This window comes from Poecilia latipinna, unplaced genomic scaffold (assembly GCF_001443285.1).
Source record: "Poecilia latipinna isolate Pla-1442-1.1 unplaced genomic scaffold, P_latipinna-1.0 Scaffold1000, whole genome shotgun sequence".
Taxonomy (NCBI): Eukaryota; Metazoa; Chordata; class Actinopteri; order Cyprinodontiformes; family Poeciliidae; genus Poecilia; species Poecilia latipinna.
This window is the reverse complement of record NW_015113616.1, coordinates 197,865-222,567: the sequence shown is the minus strand read 5'-3', so window position 1 is coordinate 222,567 and position 24,703 is coordinate 197,865. Positions and strand designations below refer to the sequence as shown.

General features: G+C 37.7%; 1 protein-coding gene across 1 annotated transcript in view; it reads left to right on the top strand.

The window, feature by feature from the left end:
* Window positions 1-24,703, top strand: part of thsd7ab (thrombospondin, type I, domain containing 7Ab) — a gene marked incomplete at its 5' end in the record, with an annotated part of 94,211 nt that overhangs the window by 5,935 nt on the left and 63,573 nt on the right. The window contains 7 exons of the mRNA XM_015050594.1: window positions 2,079-2,273; window positions 2,552-2,590; window positions 2,875-2,910; window positions 5,941-6,187; window positions 20,109-20,224; window positions 21,448-21,583; window positions 22,986-23,089. Coding sequence (XP_014906080.1) covers window positions 2,079-2,273; window positions 2,552-2,590; window positions 2,875-2,910; window positions 5,941-6,187; window positions 20,109-20,224; window positions 21,448-21,583; window positions 22,986-23,089 — 873 coding nt within the window. The remainder of the gene's footprint in view (window positions 1-2,078; window positions 2,274-2,551; window positions 2,591-2,874; window positions 2,911-5,940; window positions 6,188-20,108; window positions 20,225-21,447; window positions 21,584-22,985; window positions 23,090-24,703) is intronic.

Below are 24,703 nucleotides of genomic sequence, written 5' to 3'. Positions count from 1 at the left end.
AGTTGTGCACTGTATTCATATGGAGGTCTAAGCCTCCAATGTAAGATGAATTAAATCTGGAAAAAAATGTCAGATTAAACAGAAAACAGGGGTATCTGCTGACCTTGTTTCTTGTACATTTTCATCCTGAACAACTAGTGCTACCTTAGTGTCTATGTTTTAAATGAGGGGTGTTTTAATTGATTTGATATTTAAATTTTTCTCTAAACGCAACCAAACACTCATTCAAATGCAACTTTGCAAACCAAAGAGGTCAACTACCCCGCAGCTCACATTTACAAAATCTTTTTTTTTGTCCATCAACTCAGCTATTTTTGTGCAGCAAAGTGTTTTGTTTGGATAATGTGGTTGGCTAAAGGAGTCAACATTTTGACTGTTAAACTTTCACTAGTGTCTTTTGAGCAAAAGCAGCACAAACAAAACTTTTTACTGCAAAAATGTAGTTGAGTTGATTGACACCAAATTTGTCTGACATAACAAGTTGGGGTGTGGGTTTGGTTAACCTTTCATGACCTCTGGTAACTTTTAACTCATTAATATCTTTAAAATGACAGCAGCACAAACAAAAAGATGTAGCACAAATGTTTGACGCCAATCTTGTTAGATTTAGCAACATCAGAGAGCAAGTTGTGGACTAATTTTCCTCAGTGTCTTCTAGATATAGTTTGCTGAATAGTGGCCCAAGCTGCTGTTTGACACTAATTTCTTTTTTTTCTTTTTTTTATTACTTTGCACTAAAACTCAAAAGATGACTCCTCACTTTTAAGAGAAATTGCGGTTTTAATTACACTTTACACACCACCTCATTAATACAGAGAATTGAAGGAGCCATATTGTCATAATTACCAAACATTTACACAGACTTAGGGTAATGTTGCTACAATTAATTTGTTTTTCCTTATCTCCCGAATGTAGCCGTTGATATTTCTTACCTGAAAAGCCAGATGGCAGCTTGTAAGTTGTAGAGTCTATTGGGAAATAAATCGCCCACAAGAGGAAATTAAAAGGAAAGCCACCTGTCTTTAATTTAAGCACAAATTAGTTTTTCATCCATTTCTTTCATGTTAGGTAAACTCAAATGACTCCATGGTCTGACTCACAGATGGGAGCTGATTTAAGTGGAAGCACTTTACATTTTAAGTCCATGTTTTCACTCCAAACAACTTCATATATTGGCGATAAATTGTGTTCTCCTGTTTATTTTTTACAGCAAATAACCCCAAAACAAACAGCCTTTATAAGCTTTTAGTTTTCAGCATAGAAAAATGGACAACATCCAAATACACTTGAAGTGTAATAGACTTAAGAGTGGAGATATTTGCTGAACAGGTCAAAAAGGTTTTTTTTCTTCTTCTCAAATGAGACCTATTATGCTAAATTTTATATCTCCATTTGTATTTCTACTGCTTATAAAAATACTACCAAGCACTTAAAGAAAACACCCAACTGTTTTTTGTCACTTGGATAATATTTTTTGATGCCTGGAAAATTAGCCATTTTAAAAAGCTCCAGATTAAGTCACATTCTGCAGGCACTGCCCGTTACCTAGCAACACCGGCGAGCCCAGCCCGTTACCTAGCAACCCAAATGGAGCTCCAGCATGTTTGGTCAGCTGATTTTGTAAGCGCTGTACAACGGCTACTGGAAAAGACAACGGCTTTGTTGTTAATTTCCCATTCAGAAGCGAATTGCTGCTTTATGTTGCAGCCATTTTTAAGTTCGAGTGTAAACGTTGAGTTGGAGGGCGTGGATATCAGAGGTTTATTTGGGTTTAAAGTGCCAGACACCCTAAAACGGCTCATTCTAATTGGAACTCAGAATAAAATTTAATTATCTTAGAATGATTTTCTGCAAAAAATGTAACATGTTTTGTGTAGCCCATAAACCTGTTCTTACCTGTTCAAGAATGTTTAATATGTACCTTTAGCGAGAAGATTCAACTAATTAATAAACCAGCGCTGTTCTAAAGGTTCCCAGCCAGAAGGCACAGTTTATGTCAATCTACATTTTTGTAGTAAATTGTAATTACTGTTGTAACATGGCTGGTTCTGACCCGGTTGTGTCTGGTTTTCCTCCAGGGGAGCTGGTGGACAGAGGCCTGTGCTCCTCCTCGGCCGTCTTGGAGCCCGTTTCCTGTGAGGTGCCCTGTGCCAGAGACTGCGTGCTCAGCGACTGGACGCCGTGGTCGACCTGCTCCCAGACCTGCTCCAGCAAAACCGTGGAGGGCAAGCAAATGAGGACCCGCTCCATTCTGGCCTACAACGCCGGGGAAGGTGAGTCCGCTATGAGAAAACATTCAGATGTCGCCTTTTCCAGTCGTCCTCTGCTGTCAGCCACAGAGTGTCTGATTTCACACTTGTCTGCCTTTGCGTTTGTCCTTATCTCACAGTCTGCTTATCTGTCCTGATGATTATTTCTGTTGGTCTGTCTCCTCGCCTGACGCTCACTTTTTATCTCGCTGTCGGATCTTTTCTCGTTCTTTGGAGTTTGAACCTGTGTGTGTTCTCCTTTTTGTTTTCTCTCCTCTCATCTGGGTGTGCGTTCTGCTCAGTCACTGCGATGGTTGTGGCGTGGATCACAGTGATGGAGGGTAACGGTTCTAATTAAAGATTCCTGGTAGCTATTTTAAACCTCTAGCTATGTGTTTGCATAAAATAGTCGGCTTGTTTGGAGCTCAGAAGAAATGTTGTCCTTTTAGGCCCCTTTAGGGGAAATTTATAATTGATTTTGAATTAATTCAGCTTGTTGCTGCCTAATTCAGTCAGGCCTTGTTGGTCTTGTGTGAAATAGCCTTACTGTTGTTCTGCTGCTGTAGTATTAGTTTATTCGGCCCTAACCTGCCATAATAACATTTAAAATCTGTTTTTTATCAAGGTCTGTCACGGGTGCCCCAGTTCCCAGAACTTTACGGTAATATTTGACTCCTATTAGACTAGATGTAGCTTTTAGAGGGACTATGACTTCATTAAATAACTGTCTCTAATCTTTGTGAATATACATACTTAAGAACAATAACTAAAAGAATCCCTTTCTATCTGCATAGCAGATTATCTGATTAGATTTCAAGATCCCTGGCTGATTTTGCAGCTTGTCTGTTGCATATTAATAAAGGAGAAACTTGTTGGAACTGCAGGAACCACTCAAAGCGTAAGACGCAGGGATCATATTAATATGCAGCCACCCATGTTTGCACGGGACTCTGTGTTAATTAGTGCATTAATAAGCAAATTAATGACCTAATTAGCATAACTGCCTATTCTGTGGTGATTATGGAGGGACTTTGGAAAGCCCTAAGTGCTTCTCACTGTTTGACACCCATCAGGATGAATGATGCTCAAGATTCATGTTAAGAAGCCATTTGTGAATGAGACGCAAAAAGTAATTATTCTTGGAAGCATTTGCCATTTGCGACAAAGAAATGCAATAAGAAAGAGCAACATTTTGACTAGTCGTGTCTAAAAAACAAATACGAGATAAACTTGTTTGAGTGATTGATCATCAGGAAACTTAAAGGAGAGGCAAAATTCTGATTTTGCACATTTGTACTTCCATTTGGGTTTCTACTGCTTCTAAAACCAGCCCAACTGCTCAAAATAACTAACAAAAAACCCCAAAAACAAATAAACAGCCAAATAAACATTTTTTTTGGCAATCATTTCCTGTTTTTTGGTGTCTGGAAAATAAGTAGTTGTCAAAAATCAGCAGGCACTGTCAGTTACCTAGCAACCCCAGCAAAGCCCAGCCGGGTACATAACAACCCAAACTGAACTCCAGCACGTATGGTCAGCTGGTATGTGCTGTGGCTGCTGGAAAAGACATGTTTTGTTGTTGACTTGCCATCCATAAACCACTTCCCGAATTCTTGTCGGTTGTGCAGAAGGATCCACTTCTGCTTTTCCAAGATGTACGGATGTATAATATCACATCTGTTTGCAACCATTTTCACGTGCGAGTGTAAACATTGAGTTGGGAGGCCAGTAGCTTATATGGATTTAAAGTGACAAGAGGCTTTAAAAGAGCTCATTTTGGTTGGAGCTCAGAACATAGTCTCATTATCTACGAAGTATTTTCTCAAAAAAGATGTAAGGAACATGCTTTTTGTAGCTCATAGGCCATATATGTCAAACTTGAGGCTCAGGAGCCAAATCTGGCCCGCCATAAAGTTTTTGTAACCCAGAGGGCCATGTGAATAGAACCTTGAAAATAACCCTTAAATAATATTTCATCAATCAAATGAAAGAGTTTTCAACTTAAGAGGATTAAGACCACAATTAGGAATTTTTTATTTTTTCAAAATGATGTTTTTTTCTCAGGATTTACCAGAAAGTCAAAATTCTGAGGAAAAAAATTCAGAATTCTGAGAAAAAAGGTCAAAATTCTTACCCTTTCTCAGAATTTTGACTTTGGATCACAGGAGACTAAAGCCAGTCTTTTTGTTTTTTTGTTTTTTTCAGTGGCAGTTAATTGTCTTCCATAGTTTTCTGTATTTGTATCCTGCCAAATTACATCAATGTGAAATGATGTTCAGCATTATCTGACTGTAAGAAGTATTTACTGAATGCAGAAACGGCTATTTATTAAAATTTTAGAGGCTTGTTATTGGGTTTTATCAATACATTCCATCACAACTGGAAATCTTGAGTTTGAATCTTGAACTAAATATGACTGTGACATTAGTTCCATAGACGAGTGTGTGGATGAGTGTGGAATAATAGAAAAACAACAATATTTCCAGCCTTTATTCCCTGTCCTGCTGTCTGCTTGCTGCAGCTGTCTCATTGTTGGATCTGATTGGCTCCTTTTTATCTTCTCACCTTTCTGTAGCGAAGCCACAGAGTTCAATATTCCCTGAGAGCTGCTTCAAGTGTAATTTAATGTTCCACCTACAGCTGCTTCCAGCTCATTTTCACATGTCATGTTCATGTTGGGGCTGTTATCACTCAGTCCGCTCAGGTTTTCTGGCACAGTCAGCAGGAAGGAAGTCGCAGAGATCTCATTGTAGTAGTTTGGCTCCAGTGTGTGAACGCCGCCGCTCTATTCAGAGATGGCTGCCTGACGACTCCGGCAATGAACTGCTGCTGTGGAGGACTCTCCGCCCTGCGACACCTCTCAATCTGTACTGAAAGCTTTAAGTGTCTGAAGCTCTGCTCCCAGTCCATGACTGACTGCTGCCTCACCAGAAATGGAGAGAAGACTGTCAGAAAGAGAGAAACAAGTTTGGAGATTTTAAAACCACATGAAAAGGGTGTGCATTCTAAAATAACTCAATTTAAAGTCCAATAAACAGCTGGAATTTGAGTTTATGGAGGCACTCATGTTTATTTTTTGGTTTTTTTAGCTTTATTGTTTTGGGGGGTTTAGCTTTAGGTGGCAGACTATCCAAAAAAATATATTCAAGTAAGAGTAATTCTACTTGAACATATTTTTAGTCAAGTAAAAGTGAAAAGTAGCCGTCCAAGAAATTACTGAAGTAAGAGTTAAAAAGTATTTGGTAAAAAATTGGATCCAGTCATTTAATATTTAAAAATTATTTACTCAAATGGACCAAAATATAAAGTTAAGTGGAAATGTTGGTATTTTTAGGACCACAATGACAATAACCGATATAAGTAACAAAAAATAAATTAAAACAAAAGAAAGATTTTTCAAATCAGTTTCTTTCAATAAAAAACTAATGAATCTTTAACAGAATCTGCAGGTGTGTCTGCGTCTTTGAATCTTTGGTTAAAACATGTTTTTCATTCATTAAGCAGAAAATCCAGAAATTTTACTCAACTAAGATAAATAAATAAATATTCTCAAGTAAAAAATGCATCCTATTAAAATACCTCTAAAGGTACATGTAGTCAGAAAAAGTTACTCAAGTAAATATAGTTGAGTAACAGTAACTAGTTAGTACCCAGCACTGCTTCCCTGTGACTCTCTGCTTCCCATCCTCAGGCGGCTCCCTGTGTCCGAACAGCAGCGCCCTGCAGGAGGTGCGGAACTGTAACGAACACGCCTGCATCGTTTACCACTGGCAGACGGGGCCCTGGGGTCCGTGCACCGAGGACCCCTCCACCGCACCGCTCAACACCTCCGCAGGGACGCGTCCCGCCGCGGACGCTCAGGGCCTCTGCTCCATGGGAGTGCAGACCCGGAAGGTCATGTGCGTCCGGGTCAACGTGGGACAGGTGCCACCCAAAAAGTAAGCAGATCTCAGTTTTATCTAATGCAGGAAACCTTCAAGGGAAACTTTTGGCAGGGGCAGTGTTGTGTAAAATCGACTTTTTTGATGTTATTCCCTCATCTAAAACGTACTTTGATTCTTTCATGCATGTTGGAGAAATCCTTTAATCTCCATGACAACCATTCAGCTGTGCAAAACGGCAGGGTGGACCTAGCCCCGCCTTTGAGATGCAGTTTTTAAGCTTCCGAGCTTTTGGCTCACAGAGCAGCCCTCCTCTGCTCTGCTCCTTCAGACTAGCCAGCAGGAATTAGCACACACCTGCTGGAACTGTTCATCTTCTGACCTCACTATCGGAGCTACTTCTTAGTGAAACACTGGTAAAAATGTTATTACAGGGTTAATAGAGGAGCCATGTTGAGATGACTTCCTGAAGGCGGAGCTTCAGAAACAGCTGGAGTTTTTAAAGAGACAGAGGCCCAATTTCAAGGCATTAAATGACAAAGTTTGAATTCTTTTAAGTCATGTTGGATAACAATTGAAGCTAACACAGTCATTTGATTATTAATCGTAGTCTTTATAAATGTGCCCATTTCACAAAATACTAAAAAAAACCAGTAAAATCTAAAAGGTTCTTGTTTTGTTCTGGCACTTAGCAAATAAAAACATTATGGCTCATCCTTATTTTTCCAAGACAGGAAAGGTTTGGTCTGAATTAATACCAGAAGAGAGGAGAAAAGTTTGACGTTTTCATATGTTCCAAAGTATGAACAATAAATGAAGAATACTTTCCCCTCGCTGCATAAAACGTGTCTGAGGTACTTTTTCCCTTTCGTTACCCCTCGGTTTCCTGGAAACGACTTCTCCAGGAGATTCAAAGGTCACAAAACCTGCAGCAACTTCATCAGTGTAAGAAATGGGTCATTTAGCATGAGCAGTAAAATGTCACTGATGTACTCCATCACCTCGGTTTTAATGCCCGTAGAAGCAAGCAATCAAAGTCCTGCCACTTTCTTCAGACACATCTTCTGCTCTCCTGCCAGAGCTGCAGCTTCCAGCCAGCGTTAACGCTCAATAATCTCCGCTAAGCATCTCACTGACGAACTGCTGAAGGAAAATCTGGAAGACGAATTGTGAGTCTTACCTGGACAGGAGGCAGATTCATTCAGGCTAAAATTCATCATTTGTGAAAATTTAAACTCAGATTTTACCTGCTCAAACTGAGCACACAATAAACTACCATAAACAGACGGGTTATAGGTTTTGTAAGAATGGATGTGGAAGTAACTGTACAGAAAGAAAGACTCAGCTATACTGTAGCATTTTTGGATCAAATTTAATTAAGAGCTTATTTTGCTGAACTAAAGTCTGCTTTTGAGTTAAAGTCACCAAGTAAAATGTGTTCCTGTTTACAATGAAACCATAGAAAATGTAAAAAAGATGAACAAACATTTTCCATTATAAGAACATTATAATTTGTTTGTAATCATTTTGTGTTAATTAAAAACAGAAAGTCTCCACCTGGACCTGTGCTGGCAGACAAAACTTGTGTACATTTTTAATTGTAATTGAAGGGCCACACACAATCAGTACAGGGGCCACGTATGGCCCCCAGGCCGCACTTTGGACACCGCTGCTGTACAGTAAGCCAGGCCTGTCGCAGTATGCAATTAATCAATGAATCAATTAAACACATAAACTGAATCATTTCCATTGTGATGGTTAATATTTTTTGAAGGATAACTGTGATTACTGCGACTTTAGGATCCATTTTATTTACGGTTTTTGGTCGTCGTGTTTTATTTTAGAATATTTTCCAGTTCCATTATTATGCCATTATCAATATATTACTTGGTAAAATATTCTGAAAACAACAATATTCGCAATATTCGTTTATCACAACAATATCTGGGAGAATTTTTCATTTAGCAAAATTTGTTGTTGTTTTTGGGGGGGGGGTTAAACGTTATTTGTCTTGACTTTGGGCAATATTTGAATTAATATTATTAAGGTAGTGGCTCTTTAAATACACAAAATCGTTGTAAAAAATCTAATTTTCACAATAGTAGCTTCTTTGCAAAAAGACAGGCTAAAATAATAACAAAATGTATTTTGTTGACTATTAAAGTTTCACACCACATTGTGTATGGAGACTGAAATAAGTCTAACATGTTGAGTGTTTGAATTAATTCCTGCAGGTAATTCAAGAGTTTTTGTTGTAAACTTTTCTTTCTCACCTTATAAAATCAACTGTGTGCAGAGATGAAGCTGAATTTGTATCTAAAGAAGAGAAACAGAAAAAAGAATCTATTTTTAAAGTTCCAACACTGATTTTTACAAACCCAAAACCCTCTGACTTTTATTTGACACCAGCTTGTGACTGCATCGCTCTAATTCCTGCGCATGCAGACATCAAACGTTGCAATCAGATGCAGCTGCACACATCATTAGAAAGTCTATTTTTGGTCTGACTGAGTCTCATTAAACAGAAAGACTTTTTATCTTAATGATTTTTTTAACTGATTTATTGAAGACATTCTTATAATCAGTCCTTCAGGATATAAAAAAGTGATTAAATTAGAAGAAATAAAAGATGAACAGAAATATGAGTTTATTTGTATCCAGCCAATTAACACCGAACGTCATCTGAAGGCATTTTGTAAGATAAAGAGTTTAGTTTGTTTCAGAATCTGTCAGAATAAACACTTTTCTTTTTTCCCACCAGTTGCAGCTTTAATGGGGATCGGTTCTTTCTCAGCACCAAAACGTTTTAATCAGAAGCCTGTGGGTTTACGAAGTTTAAAAGCTGATGAAAAAACTTCTCTGCACCTCGTTGGGTTCAGAGTCGGGGTGATTTCTAAACCTGAGGTTTAACACCGATTAAAATAATAAAACTGGGACTACAGAAACTTAACTTGCTTTATTTCAAATGCAGTCTTTAAAAATATTACCAGTTTCAAAATTATTTTTCTATAGTAAACTGTTATTCCTGTTTGAATATTGATTAAAGATACTGACTTTATATTGCTAAAGTGATTCTGTTAAAGCAGACATGAAGCACTTATTCCCGATTATGTATTGATTATTTCATTTATAGTAATGTTAGGCATAGCATATTTTTTTTTTTTATTGTTACTTTCACTTTTATGTGTACAAATAAGAATTAATGGTTTATTATTCTCTGGTTATCAGTCTGCAGTCAGAACTACCTGTAAGAATAATAAAATAATCAAATAATTAATCAATTTCTAGTGAAATTAGTCATAATTAGGTATAACTCTGATCAATATAAGGCAGCAAACTGCTTCCAACAGGATCTTAGTTTGTTGTTTTATGAAATTTTAAATCAGGGTCGAAGGAGATCGGCGGCAATAACGAAACCAAACGCTGTTTCTGCTAGAATTAAATGTGCTCGATTTATTTCCCCACAGATTACAGCAAAATAACATGCATCAAACACGGTTACTGCTAGAACAAATATGCTCGACTTATTCCCCACAGAACACAGTACAAAACACTCTATGACTAAACGCGTGATGCTCGATTCATTCAAGTTACCAGCGCTTACCTGTTGAAACTTGGCCGGAGAGCCTTCGGCCTAGAGATAAGCAGTAGCATCAACGTAGCTGGGCATTCGGACGCGATCCACAGCAGACTCTGACTCAAACCGCGGGCTTTTTCGTATTTTATCTCTTAAACAAAGGGATGCCTGCGTGCAAAGGGGGAATGGCCATTTCCATCCTTGCAGGCGAGCCATCCAATCAGAGGTAGCCGCTCTCTGACCATGAGCCAATCATGGGCTGAGAGCGTGAACCAGCAGACCAATCAGAGCCCAACCCAAGTCAACCAGAGCCAAGCACGCCCTGTTCACGTGATCTGCATGAGCTTGCAGCATGTTCAATTTGCATAATACATTGAGCAGAATAAGTTTTATAAAGAGCAGCTTTATCAAAGAATGAAAGAAACGATAATAAAAAGATAATAAAAAGAATAATGATTATCAAAGAACATAAAAGATAATAAAAAGATAAAAATACAAAATACCAGATCATTTGTGCATGTAGATTAATTAAGAATGGAAGAGGTACTAATAAGTATTTGATCATTTTCAGTTTATTCACAGCCCTATGTTCCCTAATGTAAAGTCAGAATACACTTTCATAAGAAAAATTCATTGGAAGAGATGATTTAGGTATGTGAAGATCTAAATTATTCTCTGGTTATATGGAAAATCAGTAAAATCTGAAAAGATGAAAATTCCCAGTTTTGTTGTTCATATAAAAAAAAGACAAACAAAAATCATCATATAAACATTTCAAATGTTTTATTAAATTAAAAAGCACTGTAAATGTAAAATTTTTGCCAACATCTTTACAGCATATAAATTCATTAGCATTAAATTAATAAACAGTATTTTTGTCATGTTTCTGCTGCTGCTTTGTGAGCTTCAGCTCGACATTTTCTGAAAAGCTGCTCCAGTTTTTTCAAGTCTAAAATGTTTGCTTGTTTAGATCCTTCCTGTTTAAAATGTTAGCTTGATAAACACATAAGGAAAGGACATCAGTACCTGCAGATGTCTGCAGATTGTGATGAAAACAGGGGCGAGATGGGAAGTGCCAGCAGCGTGAGCGTAAAGTGAGTCAGAGAGAAAACAAGCAGACTGACAGAGCTGGTTAAGTAAACGGAGCACACCCAACACGAGTCCCAGTTCATATCTTCCCTTTGCAGGCGACCATAGATAAATAATCTCTGTGTCCCTGAAAGCCTAATTAACCCTGCCGTTTTGGGCACTGGTGATTTCTCATTGATGATAATGACGGTAATTAAATGGGATTGATACTTTAAGGCAATTTAATCACGAGGCAGATGAGAGGCAGGATGTTTGCGGGTAGCTGTGAGGACCATACCACATGAGGCGAATTCAAAATAGATGAGTTTACCCAAACATCTGTCAGAAAGTTCAGCTCAGGGCTCGCTGCTTTCGCTCCAACGATCCCATCGACAACACCAGGACCCGAAAGCAGAGAACAATACAGTCAAGGAGTTCTGATTTAGTGAAATTTTCACTCATATTGGACATGAATGTCAAATTAATTCTTGGCTTTTTTGACTATAAATAATATTTAATTGAATTTTGTTGACAAAAAAAAATGGGCTCATGAGTTGAAATTCTTGTGGATTTATTCTTATCCAAATGGTAAAATTGTTAAAACTTTATGACACAAACAAGCATTTGGTAACTTGTTCGTGTTTTGCAGAGCTCAAGCTTTTGGCATAATTTATGGTTGTATATTTGATCACTGTTGAGGAAGGCAAACAAGATGACCTGTGTTTGGGATCATTGTCCTGTTGGTACACCAAGCTACCATCTAAGATTCAATTGTGTAGCTGCTGTTTGATTTAAGATCAAGATCTTAGTTGCAGTCCTCTATGGTAAAAAAATCCAAGTCATGCATGATTCAAGTCAAGGAAAGACATGAATCTTGATTGGTGAATAAAGGATGAGAACAAACGTGTTTGAGTTTGGGTGTGTTTACGTCAAGGCGAACATGGTTATTGAAGATTTAGATGTCCCTGTCTGTGTTTAGTCTGCTTTAATCAAAACTTCAGTCCAGTTCAGGGAAGTGTGAAGCCGTAATCCACAAAAAAAGCAAAACCAGGGTCTTGGTTAGATTGAAGTAAACTCTGGAGCGGTTCCAATGCATATGTGGATGTCAGCTCCAAAAGCAGAAAGCGGTTTACAGTGCAGGGCATTCTGGGTAAATAAAACCAAAACAAATGTGCCAGTTTAGCGCTAGCAAGAGAAATGGCTCATGGTATTTTACCAAAGACGGAAGAGAAATCCTACAACACTTTAAATCTGACGCCACTACGTTTTTGTTTGTTTTGTGGAAAAGGAAGTTGCGCTCAGTGTCTTCTTCTAAGGTTTTTGTGTCATTTCCTCCAGTAGTTCTTGGTGCAGCGCCCCCGCAGGGGAGGAAGTGAACAGGTTTTTCAGTTTGTTTGGATTATTTGTCACATTGCGGTGTGAAAGTGAACCACACCAACTGAAAATGTAACAAATGTTGCAATTTTGGTCCCCAATCAAACCAATGTGAAAAACACCCAATAACTCCTCTTTTGCAAGTCCTAAATAATATTTGATCGCCTGGTTTTATTTTTAAAAAAACAAAAAACAAAAAAAAATAACAACTTGAGCTGGCAAGTGAGTTAAACAAAAGCTCAGTGAGTTGGAGAGTAGGCAAGGAATTACGATTTACTTTCTCTCTTGTTTGTCAATGATCTTATGTAATCATCTCATTTTGAGCCAGAGATAAATGATGAGTGTCCTAACAAGCCCCTTATCACACTCTTAGTTGTTGATTGTAATTATTATTGGCCTCATCTGAGTCTGTTCAAACTTTTTCTGAGAAATGCATACAGTTGATTGAAGATGCGTCACTGAATTTAAGTTTTTAGCACATTCTCCTTGGTGGACCTTTTCTGTAATGCTTAAACTGACAGAGTTATGGGGATGTTTAAGAATAGACTTCTAAATAGAGTCCATCAGCCCAAACAACACAAAGTGTGACGGTCTGTCAGGCTGTAGACAAATGGCCGCTCTCTAAACTGCTCGTTTAAAAGCGAAGCTTTAAATTGGTGTTCTGTGAGCTGCATCACTAATCTCACTTTGTGCATGAATGTAGAAACTACTCTCTGCCATCAATCTTTGTCTTGTCCATATTTACATTTTCATTTATGTTCTGTGTTGAGATTCAGAAAAGCAGAACGGAGCTCATTTGTGACTGAAAGGACCATAAGATCGGTGGAGGGAAACATAGAACCTGTACTGACTTAGCTTAACTTTGGGACAGTATTAAACATTTGTCTTGAAACAATGGATGTAAGTCTAAAAAAACAAGCAAAAACAGAAAACTGAACTTAATTATTCTAATCTGTTTAGTTGCGTTTTCTTAGATACAATGTAAAATGCAAATAAACTGTAAAGTCATGTATTCCAACATAATAGCTAGCTGCTATAGTTAGCTAGCTGCTATAAGCACGTTGTTGGGTAATCCAGTGGTAAAATTATCCCAAGAAAAATTCAGAAATGGCTTTAAATTTAAAAATATGACTAATATTACTGTATTTTATTATTCAGTGTCATTGTTTGTCAATAATCTCAACCCTTTTAAAAAATGTTTATACTGTGCTGGATCGTCACGTCTTTACCAGGAAACTGACTAAAAAAACAACTTTCTGTAAAGAAATGTTATTTTGAGGCTTCACATGTGCATATGTGTTATTTTGAACCTCGTGGAGAAAATGATTCGAAGTTTAAGCTCAATTAACATTGAGGGCGTGCTGGGTCCTGTTAGGTTGATTGCCAATTATGCTTTTTAACTGAAGGTTCTGCTAATCAACATGTTGAATAGGAAGTTTTCAAAGCAGCAGTTAATTAACTACACAAGAAGAGGCCAAATTTATTCTGAGCATGGAAAAGCTGTAAATTAATCCTAATCTACAGTGATTTGTGGTATCACAATGTAAATAAGACGGATCGCGTGCTTTGAGATTAACAGTGCCAGGATTTGGTTTTAAATTCTGGAAAAGGTTATCCATGTTTTCTCTAAATAAATATTTTATTTCTTAACCAAACCGTAAACATTATGTCAGTGAGCGGTAACCTTCCACCACTGATCAGGAAGATGGGCTAGTAATTGCTGCCTTTGTCAAATGGGCTCAGAAAACAGTAATTACTGCAGAGAGCACAAACAAACAAAATATTCGATTTATGTGTGTAGTCAAAACACATCAGAAGTGGATAAACATCAGTTTTTCTAACTTCAGGATGATCTGGAATGTCGGTTGCTCCCTAGAATGACTCTGTGGATTGAATCACACAGAAGATTGAAGGACAGCAACAATTACTTCTGTTGTTTTGTTAGTCTGTTAGTTTGACCCCTGTATGCTCCAAACCAGCTTTGGTCATCCCAGTGTATTCAGTTAACAGTATTTAGATACTACTACTTATCACCGTGTTGTCTTAGGCCACTTTTACAGTGTATGTCTTGATGCGCTGATCCTGTTTTTTGCTAAAATCCAATTGTGTGTGTGATCACTCATGCTAACTAAATGTGGCCGCAATCGGAATGGTGTAACGGTTTACGACCGGTTTATGGAAGTAAGAATAGATGCTGCTGTTTGTGGATTAATTTTAATGTTATTAAGCAATGGGAGCCGACAAAATTGTCACACTGCAAAAACACAAAATGTTGCAAAGTATTTTTGGTCTATTTCCTAGTGCAAATATCTTAGTACACTTGAAATAAGACAGTTGGACTAATTAGTAGAGCCTCCTAGGCAACCAACAAGAATACAGCAAGTAGTTTCTGGATTGTAAGTCAGCAACAACAACAAAAAAACACTTGTGCTTTCCAGCAGCCATTATACAGCTGATCAAACGTGCTGGAGCTCAGTTTTGGTTGCTAGGTGACAGGCAAAGCTCTGCTTGGGTTGCTAGGTGACAGCCTGAACTTTACTTTGGTTGCTAGGTGGTGGGCAGCTCCTGCTGATATGTGACATTAGATTTCAGATTTTTGAAACCGCTCATTTTCCAGACACCAAAAGTAGACCAACTTATTGTGAAAAACCAGCTTGGTGTTTTATTCTTAAGCGCTTTTAAAAGTGCTACAACTGTTAGTGCTACTGGGTCTCTACTGTTTGTAAAAGCAGTAGAGACCCAAATGGAAGTACGAAAACGAGCAGAATGCAGATTTTAACGTTAAAAGATTACAAGAAAGACCTTTGCGCTGTTAGTATTTAGAAGCCAATGTGTTTCTCGTCATTTGTTGCTTTTGTTTGGCAGGTGTTGTTGATCAATTCCCATTGTTGATCTCCATGTAGCAAACATGCACCGTCCTCATGCAGATGTGACCCATCTCACCCACAGATGGATCTGAGCTGCCTTACCCCCCGCCGCCTCGGGGCATGTCTGCCTTGCACACACACACACACACGCGCACACACACACATCCCGACTGTCAAAGCCCAATAGAAACGTGGGACACAACAGAGAAAAATATGTCAGTGCCTCAGGCTCGGTCTGCTATCATCCTATCAAGAAAGCTGTTATTGTCTGAGGGGGTAAAAAACAACAATGTCGGCTTATTGATTGTGACAGTCTGTGTGCCGACTGCGACCAAATGGGCGTTTGTGTAATCGCGTTGGAATTTGTGAAAGCGGAGACTGAATGATCCGTGGTTATGCATTTTGACAGCATCAGTCTTAAACTCTGTGAGCCATCTTGTCTAATTGAGGCTGTGTTTGTTTTCTGGCATTGCTGAAAACTCCTGAGACCAAAAGACAGCAGCGAACTCGTCCTTGAAGAACCGTGACTGATTCATCTTAAATTAAACAAAGCATGTTCTTGTTTTGTAGTCCCTAATTTTGATAATGAAATTAATTAGCCTTATCTGCTCCCAGCAGGATTTCTTTTTATGTGTGTACACTTAGAACTGCTTATAGTTCTTTGCCTTAAATCTGTATCCTTCATCCAGCTCAACCGTTTACTTAGTCATTTCAGAAAATGGGCTCTTGTTGAATAGATCCGATTAATGGAAGACATCTTGTTTGTGTTTCTACAAATGGTGACATTTGAGGATCCTTCTGTGGCTGTATTGCTTACTGGAACCAGTGAGGATGTTAAAACCAGTTGCTGTTTCTGGGATCACTGAAGTGCAGCCCATTTTAAGCTAAAGGGAAGTGACACAGAAAAAGAAATGGCGCCGCTGAGGTGAAACACTCCCAAGCTCCATATACAAACAGCAAAAACAGCGTGATAAGTAAAGATTAACGATTTTCACAAACAAAAGAAGGCACAAAGAAAAGAAAAAAACACAATGGTAGAATGGAAATGTAATTAAAAATTCATTGATGACATTAATACAAATAGCTTCACATCCCCACAGAGAGCTTCATGCTCCAAATATTCTGGTTGTTGCTGTATTNTNGANATAAACATTGGTTTGGTTTTTGTGCCTCTGCATAAAATTCTTTAATATTCATCTTCTATAGCAAGGTTATAATAATAAATTAAGAGGAAAAAAGGAGAACAGGCCACAAATACTGCAAATAAATGTACGAATTCCAATAAAGATCCCTAAATCTAATATAAAAGTTTTACAAACAGCAATATGTAACACTTAAAGATTTAGGTAATACATTACATTCAATAGTACACCTGGTTTATAAATCTGTACTCAGATAAAAGAATGTCAGACTTAACTTGTTACTGCTGCAAATCAGAAAGACAAGTGGGATTTACTGACTCTCATGCTCAGCAATCAGAATAAGGAATTGCTAGCATGTTGCGTAGCAATAGCATTAGCGTGTGTATTTGTATCAGTGCAATGACAAGTCTCATCCCGAAGAAGCTATTTAATTTTTTTATTTTTTTTTAATTTTCTGATAATAAATGAATTATTTTTACTTTCCAAAGCAAGCCACACCAAGCTAATCCAAGAATGTGTTGTCATGGCGACGTCACCCTGAAAAACCGCCTGCTAGTTTCCACAGGAAAGGTACAAACTTCAGGTTTCTCCATATATGGGGGTCGTAATTGAGGAGGTTTGGAACTGTGGCCTCATATTAATATGAATATGGCAAGCTATTTGTGTTTTTATTCCATGTCATTCTAAGTTCTGTAATTTAACATCATGCTATTTTCCCATTCTAGCCCATATTCAATCATATGCTTACAGAAACGTTAGAGGTTTTCATCATGAGTACTGTCTGAAGACGTAATGATAAATTTTGCTTCATGTAGTTGCCTTACTCAACTTTGTTTTACATAGTTAAAACACCTGGAGAAAATTATAAAATACCTTTAAAAAGTAAGTAAAACTCTGTTAAAGAAACAGCTTTTGCTTGGAGATTTTCCATGAAATGAGTAACCATGATATCACATGTAAGAAGCAATGTGAGCACAAAATGAGTTCACGTTTTCCCCACACATAAGCTTAAATTTATTAAAGAGTCTGCTCAACCAAACACATGATTTTTTAAAAAAGTGGCAGAGCCTGATTTGATGAAGGGGGAAATAATTATGAGGCTTTAAATAAAACAAAAAGTTCACTTCAATGCTCATTTATTTTCCCCCTACTTCCCCATTAACGGCCTCAGCTTCACATTCAGTAAAATTGAGCTCCATAGCAACGCTTTTAATCCTGCATTTATTGTTATTTCAGTAATTTTATATAATCACAGGAAAAGATGGACTGAATGAGTTTAGTTAATGGTTTTATTTGGCTTCTCCTCTGAATAATGAATGAATAAAGTTAGAATTACTAACATTATGTGGCATCTACAACTAAGGACCTGGAAGTCTAACAAAAGAAACTCTAAACAGAGATTATTAGTCATCTTCTTAACTCATAAACCCAAATGTTATATGGTTTGTTCTGAAACTGATTTTAATTCCTGCTGATTAAGTATTTATGAAACTTTGACTGCCTGGAGTGATGCTAGTTCAAGATTCGATTCACTAAAGGCCCCATAAATCACACAGACTTGAGTAAATACATGCACTTTGAGGCTTTTAGCCCCACAGTCGATACTGTTGTTTTCCTGAAAGCCTCAGAAGAACATGAGATGGAAAGGAGACGCCAAGTAGGTGAAATCTGTGAAAAACATCTGTTCGTTCTCTAAGGCCTGCGTATTAAAGGGGATCTAATATGCAAATTTCACATTTTTCACATTTTTGTATTTCCACTTTGGTCTCAACTGCTTATAAAAACAAACAACCCAAGCAGTTTAAAAAAAACACACACACACAACTGTTTTCTGGCAATAAGTTCATGTCTATTAGTGTCTATAAAACGAGCCACATTTGACTGGAACTACGCTGCCACCGAGCAACCCCAGCAAAGCTCTGCCTGTCACCTAGCAACACCAGTTAAGCTCTTGCATGTTTGGTCAACTTGCTTTAATGCTGTATGAGCTGTAGAATGGCTGCTGGAAAAAAAGAGTGCTTTTTTTTTTTTTAGTTGGCTTACCATTCAGAAACCACTTGTTGCATTCTTGTTGGTTGTGCAGGAGGCTCTACTTCTGCTTTTCAAAGATATACGGTTTCAAAGTTGTAGCTCTGTTTGCAACTATTTTCACATGCGAGTGTAAACAGTGAGTTGAAGGGGCGTGGCCACCAGCAGCTTATTTAGCCCTAAAACAGCTCATTCTGATAGAAACTCAAGATCAGACTAAAATCTCACTATCTGAAAATGATTTCACAGAAAAAGATTAATGAGCATGTTTTGTATCTATCCCAACCTTTTCAGGGAAATGTAATAGGTCACCTTTAAGTCTTATGAGTTGCAGAACAAAAAATGAACTCAATCCTTTAAATATTTAAAATTATGAAGGGTTAAGTGGAGACACGACGCTGATGATTAGATACTTAGATAATAAGGGAGCCTTCGAAATGTATCTGAAGCATTACGCACAAAGACCAAACTGTATTAATTAAATAATTACTGCCATTCAAAATGCAGTTGACTTTATTATCGTTTTCACAGGTTTGAACTAAACATTAATTCAACTTAACCTTCTTTGTGAAAAGTTATTTTGCCTTTTCTTTTCCTCAAGCTGACGTTGAGTTTTGCTTCACTCCTTAAAGCAGCACAGAAGCTAACTTCACCGGCCGTCAGGCAGGAACTAGCAGTGTTGGTTTTTCAAAATAAAGTAAATTTTAACATTTCATGACATTTAAGCTCTGACTATAGTTAGTGTGCAAATATAGGCTATTTATGTATATCTCATTCACTTTACATTGTTTTAACATATTTTAAAAGCAACTTGATTCTGAAGTTATGGCAGCTTTTATGTTGCCATGGCGAGGTGCCACGAGATATATGCAGGATTTTTATATGATTATTCAGTATTTTGTTCTTCTTTTTTTCTTCGTGTATACTTTATAGATCCCAGGATGTAAACCAAACAGACTGAATTCTGGGACATCTGTCTTTCTGCTTCATTGGGTCCAAATAGCAACGCTTGTGTCTGAAATAACCTGCAGAAATACACACGTTTACTCGCTTCTTTATGTGCAAGAGTCTCCGCAAATGCAGAAAATCTAGCTGCTCCGCTGCATCCGGCAGCTGTTTACTTCGTTTGGACCATTCACTTTTATGAAGACACGCGAGGATTTGTTCTGCTTGAGAGGGATTTAGCTCCGTCTATTGGTATTAAAAATAAACCTCTCCTGGTGTTGCCTGTACATTATTGCAGTTTGCCTGCCAGGCTCGCTATTGTTCCGCCGATAATGGCGCGTTAACGAGCGCAGAACGCCGAGAGGAGAGCGCTGATCGTTAGTAATGTTAGCCCTGACCCAGACGACGGCGGAGTCGGCCCAGGTGAGGACGGCCTGCCGCTGCCGGACCGGTTGGACTGGATCACAGAGATGGGATTACCAGCAGGTCTATCACGACCCATTTCTGTTGTTCCAGTGGTACGCGCAGGAGACCTAAGGTACTTAAATGATGGGAGATTAAGCATCACCCTTGGCCTGAAAAACCTTGGCTTGACCCCATATTCTGTAGGTTCAAAGGGATTATTACTCACTGATAGTTAAATCCATTTATATATGGACTCTCTGCAGCGTCACAGGATCCCGCCCCCATGTTGCCGCTGGAGGGCAAAAAGCTGCTCACCGCTCTCTTATTTCACTTAGACATTTTCCCCATTTTATAAATGTAATGATCTGCCAACGGAAGGAATTATTGACTTTAATCAAGCTCCTATATCTTGCTGAAAAGTTATTTATGAGTTAATTTAGTCTTTTTCTAACTGTACCAAGGTTTTTCCACGAGAAACTAGACCAAAAATACTTGGTAAAGTTTTGTGTGTTTGCAGTGCACTAGTTTTAATCAATAAGTGCCCCTAATTATGTGTGTGTTTTGTGTTTCAGGTGTCCTGAAGGCCCGCGCCCAAGCACGATGCGACCGTGTCAGCTGCCTTGCAAGAAGGACTGCATCGTGACTCCTTTCAGCGACTGGACTGAGTGTTCGGTTTCCTGCGATTCAGGTACACAAAACAAACGCAAACAATCCCAATGACCTTTTAAAGAAGTCATTTAGGTTTAAACGCTGCGTGGTTTGGACTCTTCAACCCGAGCCTCAGACGTTCGCTGCCTCGCTCACGTCTCGTTAAACATAGTTAATGTGACAGATTGGCGTGAGAGACAACCTTTGGGCTGACCTCTTTTAGTACGTCTAGCAGCTCTGCTTGCCTGGGGCCACAAGTGTCAGGAAGTACCTACCAAGTGTTATTGTCTTCATGTTGTGAAAGCTGAGGTCTGCCTCCGTCCAGGTTCTTCTACAAGCAGCAAGACAGATTTGTAGCTTAGGATGGTTACTGTCTGTATGGAGTTTGGTGGCATAAATCTCTACTTCTATATTTTCCATGTATGCTGCCAATATTAGTACTATTTACAGCAACTTCTCCAACTTTCCAAAACATTTAACAGACTTGAAATTGTCCCCACAATAACACAAAAAAATATTATACGCATCTTGAAATGAAAATATTAGCCTCTTAACATGCTTATTGTTGTTGTCTTTATTCATCCCATTGAGAAAGTTGGTGCTGTTTTCTAAATGTGACAAAACCATGAACTGCAAAAACAAGAAATCTTACCAAGTCATTTTGGTTTAGTTTCTAGTGCAAATATCTTTGTGCACTTGAAATAAGACAAAATTAATGCTCAAGTAACGTTTCAGTAAAATATTGGAGCTCGTTTTAAGTCAATAATTCCTTAATACTGGGGAAAAAAGTCCCACTGGCAGATTATCATTTCACTCACAAGGCAGTTTTTTCTTATTATTAATGAAATAATCTGCCAGTGGACCTAGTACTTTTTTCATTATTACTGAGTTTCAGAATGACACAAATAAAGAATTGTTGATATGTTTTCTGCATTTTCCTAGTAGCTAGATCATAACTGGTGATTTTACAGTTAGCTCGCATGCTAGAAAAGAGTTAGCACTCCTGATTTAGAGCGTCGTTTGATCTTAATGAGACACTTTAGCGCATCAGGCACAATAAATACCACAGAGGTAATCCTGGTCATTAACACAGCCTAACTGTTTAATTTAATGTATCATTGCTGTTGTAAGTAATCAGGTGTGAGGGACGCATAAGACAGCTGTCCAATCAGAGTTTACAGAGGCGCTCCTGCTCTCCGTTTTTCTTATCTTTACTCTCAGGTCCAGCGTTTTCCCTGTTTTTACCCCACTGATTCTGTCCAGGTGGTGAAGCTGTGAAGAGAAAGCAATCAAGGAGGCGTCTGGTCATCCAGACTCCTTCTAATGGAGGACAGGATTGCCCGCTGGTGCTTGAAGAGGAGAGGGACTGCGAGGTCCCCAAAGTCTGTCCCGGCTTCAGGTACAAGCACCGCCGCTTACAGTAACACTGGGAACTTTCAGGTGTTTTTAGTTCATACTAAACAAACTGCACATGTTTTCTCTGTCCAGCTGTTTACTGGTTTTAAAAACATGTCAGAAATAATTACATAAATGAAATTTGCTTACATTTTTATTACATTTGCCTCCCAGATTGTACCTTCCGTCTTTAATTCCGAATTTTAAATTCACAACATAAAACACTCCATATTTATAACAATACAGGAAAAATCCTGGAAAAATTATGGGTTTTCCATTTCTAACTGATCCACTGCTAAACTGGAAAATTAGGATAAATGGTTTATCTTCCTAGAAAAACATAATTGAACTAAATAAGTTAACTTATAAGCCTGTTCTAAGACTTAAGTGCTGACGAGAAACAGAAGTTTCTCTGCTTTCACTGCAAAAACACAAAATATTACCAAGTATTTTGTCTACTTTCTAGTGCAAATACCTTCGCTCACTTGAAATAAGTCAAAACTAATTCAGAAGTAACTTTTCAGCAACATATGGAAGCTTGTTTTAAGTCAGTTATTCCTTAATCTTGATGAAAACATTCCAGTTTCACAGGCAGATTATTTTACTGACATGGGAGAAACGCCATAATATCTGTAATAATCTGCCTGCGTAACGAGTATTTTTCCATCAATGTCAAGGAATTATTAAGGTGAAACCAGCTCCTTTATTTTGCTGAAAAGTTACTTGTCATTTACTTCTCTCTTATTTCCATTGTACTAAGGTATTTGCACTAGAAAGTAGACAAAATACCTGGTAAAATGTTGTGTTTTTGCAGGGTTTTTTCAAGTTTAGATTTTAGGATTTACTGGGTTGCAAAACATTGAAAAATGTAGATGTTTCATTATCTTTGTTAAAACTGATGAAAAACGTCACCAAGCTACAAATCTACTTCCTTTAATGCAATAATACAATTTTCCCAGTTCAGTGGAAACAACAGAGCTAAAAGAAAAGCGCCAGAAAATTCCCAGCTTCTTTGAAAACGTTCCTGCAGGAAAAACCCAACATACAAAGATTTAATATTTTAATGTTGGAAAACAGATCCTAACCTTATCAGGAACTATTGGTAAATTCATAAAAACCATGTGAAGAAACATTTTGATCGACTTCAAGCAGCAAGGAAACGATAAATTATCACCATCAGCCAGCATTTATTCCAAAACACAACATTCATCAGAGAATTACAAGTTACATTTATTTAAAAAAATGGCTTTGGTCATAGATTTGATAAAAATTTAATGAAATTCTACAAACATCTTTGTAACTTGAAATGCGCATCATAAACTTTATTAAAAAGTATCTTAAAATGTTGAAATCTTTTGTGCGACAGCTTCAACTGTAAATCAGTCATGACTGAACTTTATTCTCAGGTGGAAAACTCACAAGTGGAGGAAGTGCCAACTGGTTCCCTGGGTTCTGAGAAAGGAAACCCCAGGCGCTCAGGAGACGTGCGGACCCGGCCTTCAGACCCGAGGTACCAAAATAAATATTTTCATCTCCTTGTTTTTCATATTCCATTGATTTTCTTGGATGTGTGGGTGATTTTTCACTCATTCATCCCAGTGTAGCTCATGCAGAAAGCGCTGGTGCTTTCAGTGTAAAAGTCTCATGAACATCAGCAAGCTCTCCTGAGATTTGGATGGAAATATTCTCACTTCTCCATGCGCGCCTCTGGACACCGGTTTGGCAGTCGAGAGTTGTTTCACTGATTATATTTTTCCCCCACCTCAGGCTCAAGTCATGCAATTTTAATCAGATGTCTCTTGTTGGAATTTAGGAGAATATTTTGCACCTTTCCTTTTAAAACACTCCGGTCCATTCCCCAGTTTATCCTCGCTTCATGCATATGTGACGAGTACTTTAAAGCAGCAAGCATATTTCTCCCTGCTTTGCTGTAACGTATAGTCCAGGGAAGCTTTCATAAGGAGCCAATTTCAAGGGGAATGATCAATTTCATTATGTTCCACCTCCAGCAGGAAGCTGTTATTAGTTCTTATTTTGCTGTTTCTTCTCCCCAACCTCACATTATTACAGGAGATAATCAATCTGGTTCTAATCTGCTTTAAGGTCCGTCGTTCAGATCAACAATGTGGATTTGTTTTTCACATTTTCACTGATTTTATATAAAGATGATCCAATCTGATATTAAAATCTACATAGTGAAAAATATTCTAGATTGCTGGCAATGTGCCCGATCCGTAAGAACAGATCTATTCATTGTAATTCTATGCTTTGTTCTCTGAGTGATGTATTTTACATCAAATTTACAATTCCTAATTGGACTGTCTGAACCATATGAAACTTGTTGCTTTTGTCTGTTTCAGTTTATTATTTATCTTCTTGTTATTCTCCGCTGTCTGAACAAATTAAGGCTTTGTTGTTTTACATGTTTGGCTGAGTTTGTGAAGCTATTTCTGTGTTTAAGTGAGCTGCACTGGTGCAGGGATGTCAGATAAATGTGTATTTCAGTACATGAAAATTGTACTCAAGTAAGAGAAGCACTACATCTTTACTCAAGTAAAAGTAAAAAGTAGCCATCCAATAAATTACTGACGAGTAAAAAAGTGTTTAGTAAAATATCTACTCAGGTACTGAGTAACTGATCAAATTATCAATCATTTAATATTTAAAAATTACATCATTGGATGGATAAAAATATAAAGTTATGTGGAAATTTTGGTATTTTAAGGACCAAAATGACAAAAATTCATATAAGTAACAAAATAATAAAATCAGGCCAAATAAAATGAAATCAGTTTCTTTCAACAAAAAACTTATAAAACTTTAACAAAACCTGCAAGTGTATCTCTGTGTCTGGTGAGTTTTTGGTTAAAACATGTTTATTTTTCATTCAGTGGGTAGAAAATCCAGAAATTTTACTAAAGTAAGAGCAGAAATACTTCATAATGAAGTTACTCAAGTAAAAGTTTAAAGTACAGAGTAAAAATACTCCTAAAAGGAATTTTTTCAAAAAAGTCTCTCAAGTAAATGTAATTGATTAAATGTAACTAGTTACTACCCAACGCTGTTCATTATATGTATTTATTAAAAAGATGTTTTAAGTTAGCACTGTTTTTCTGTATCAAAT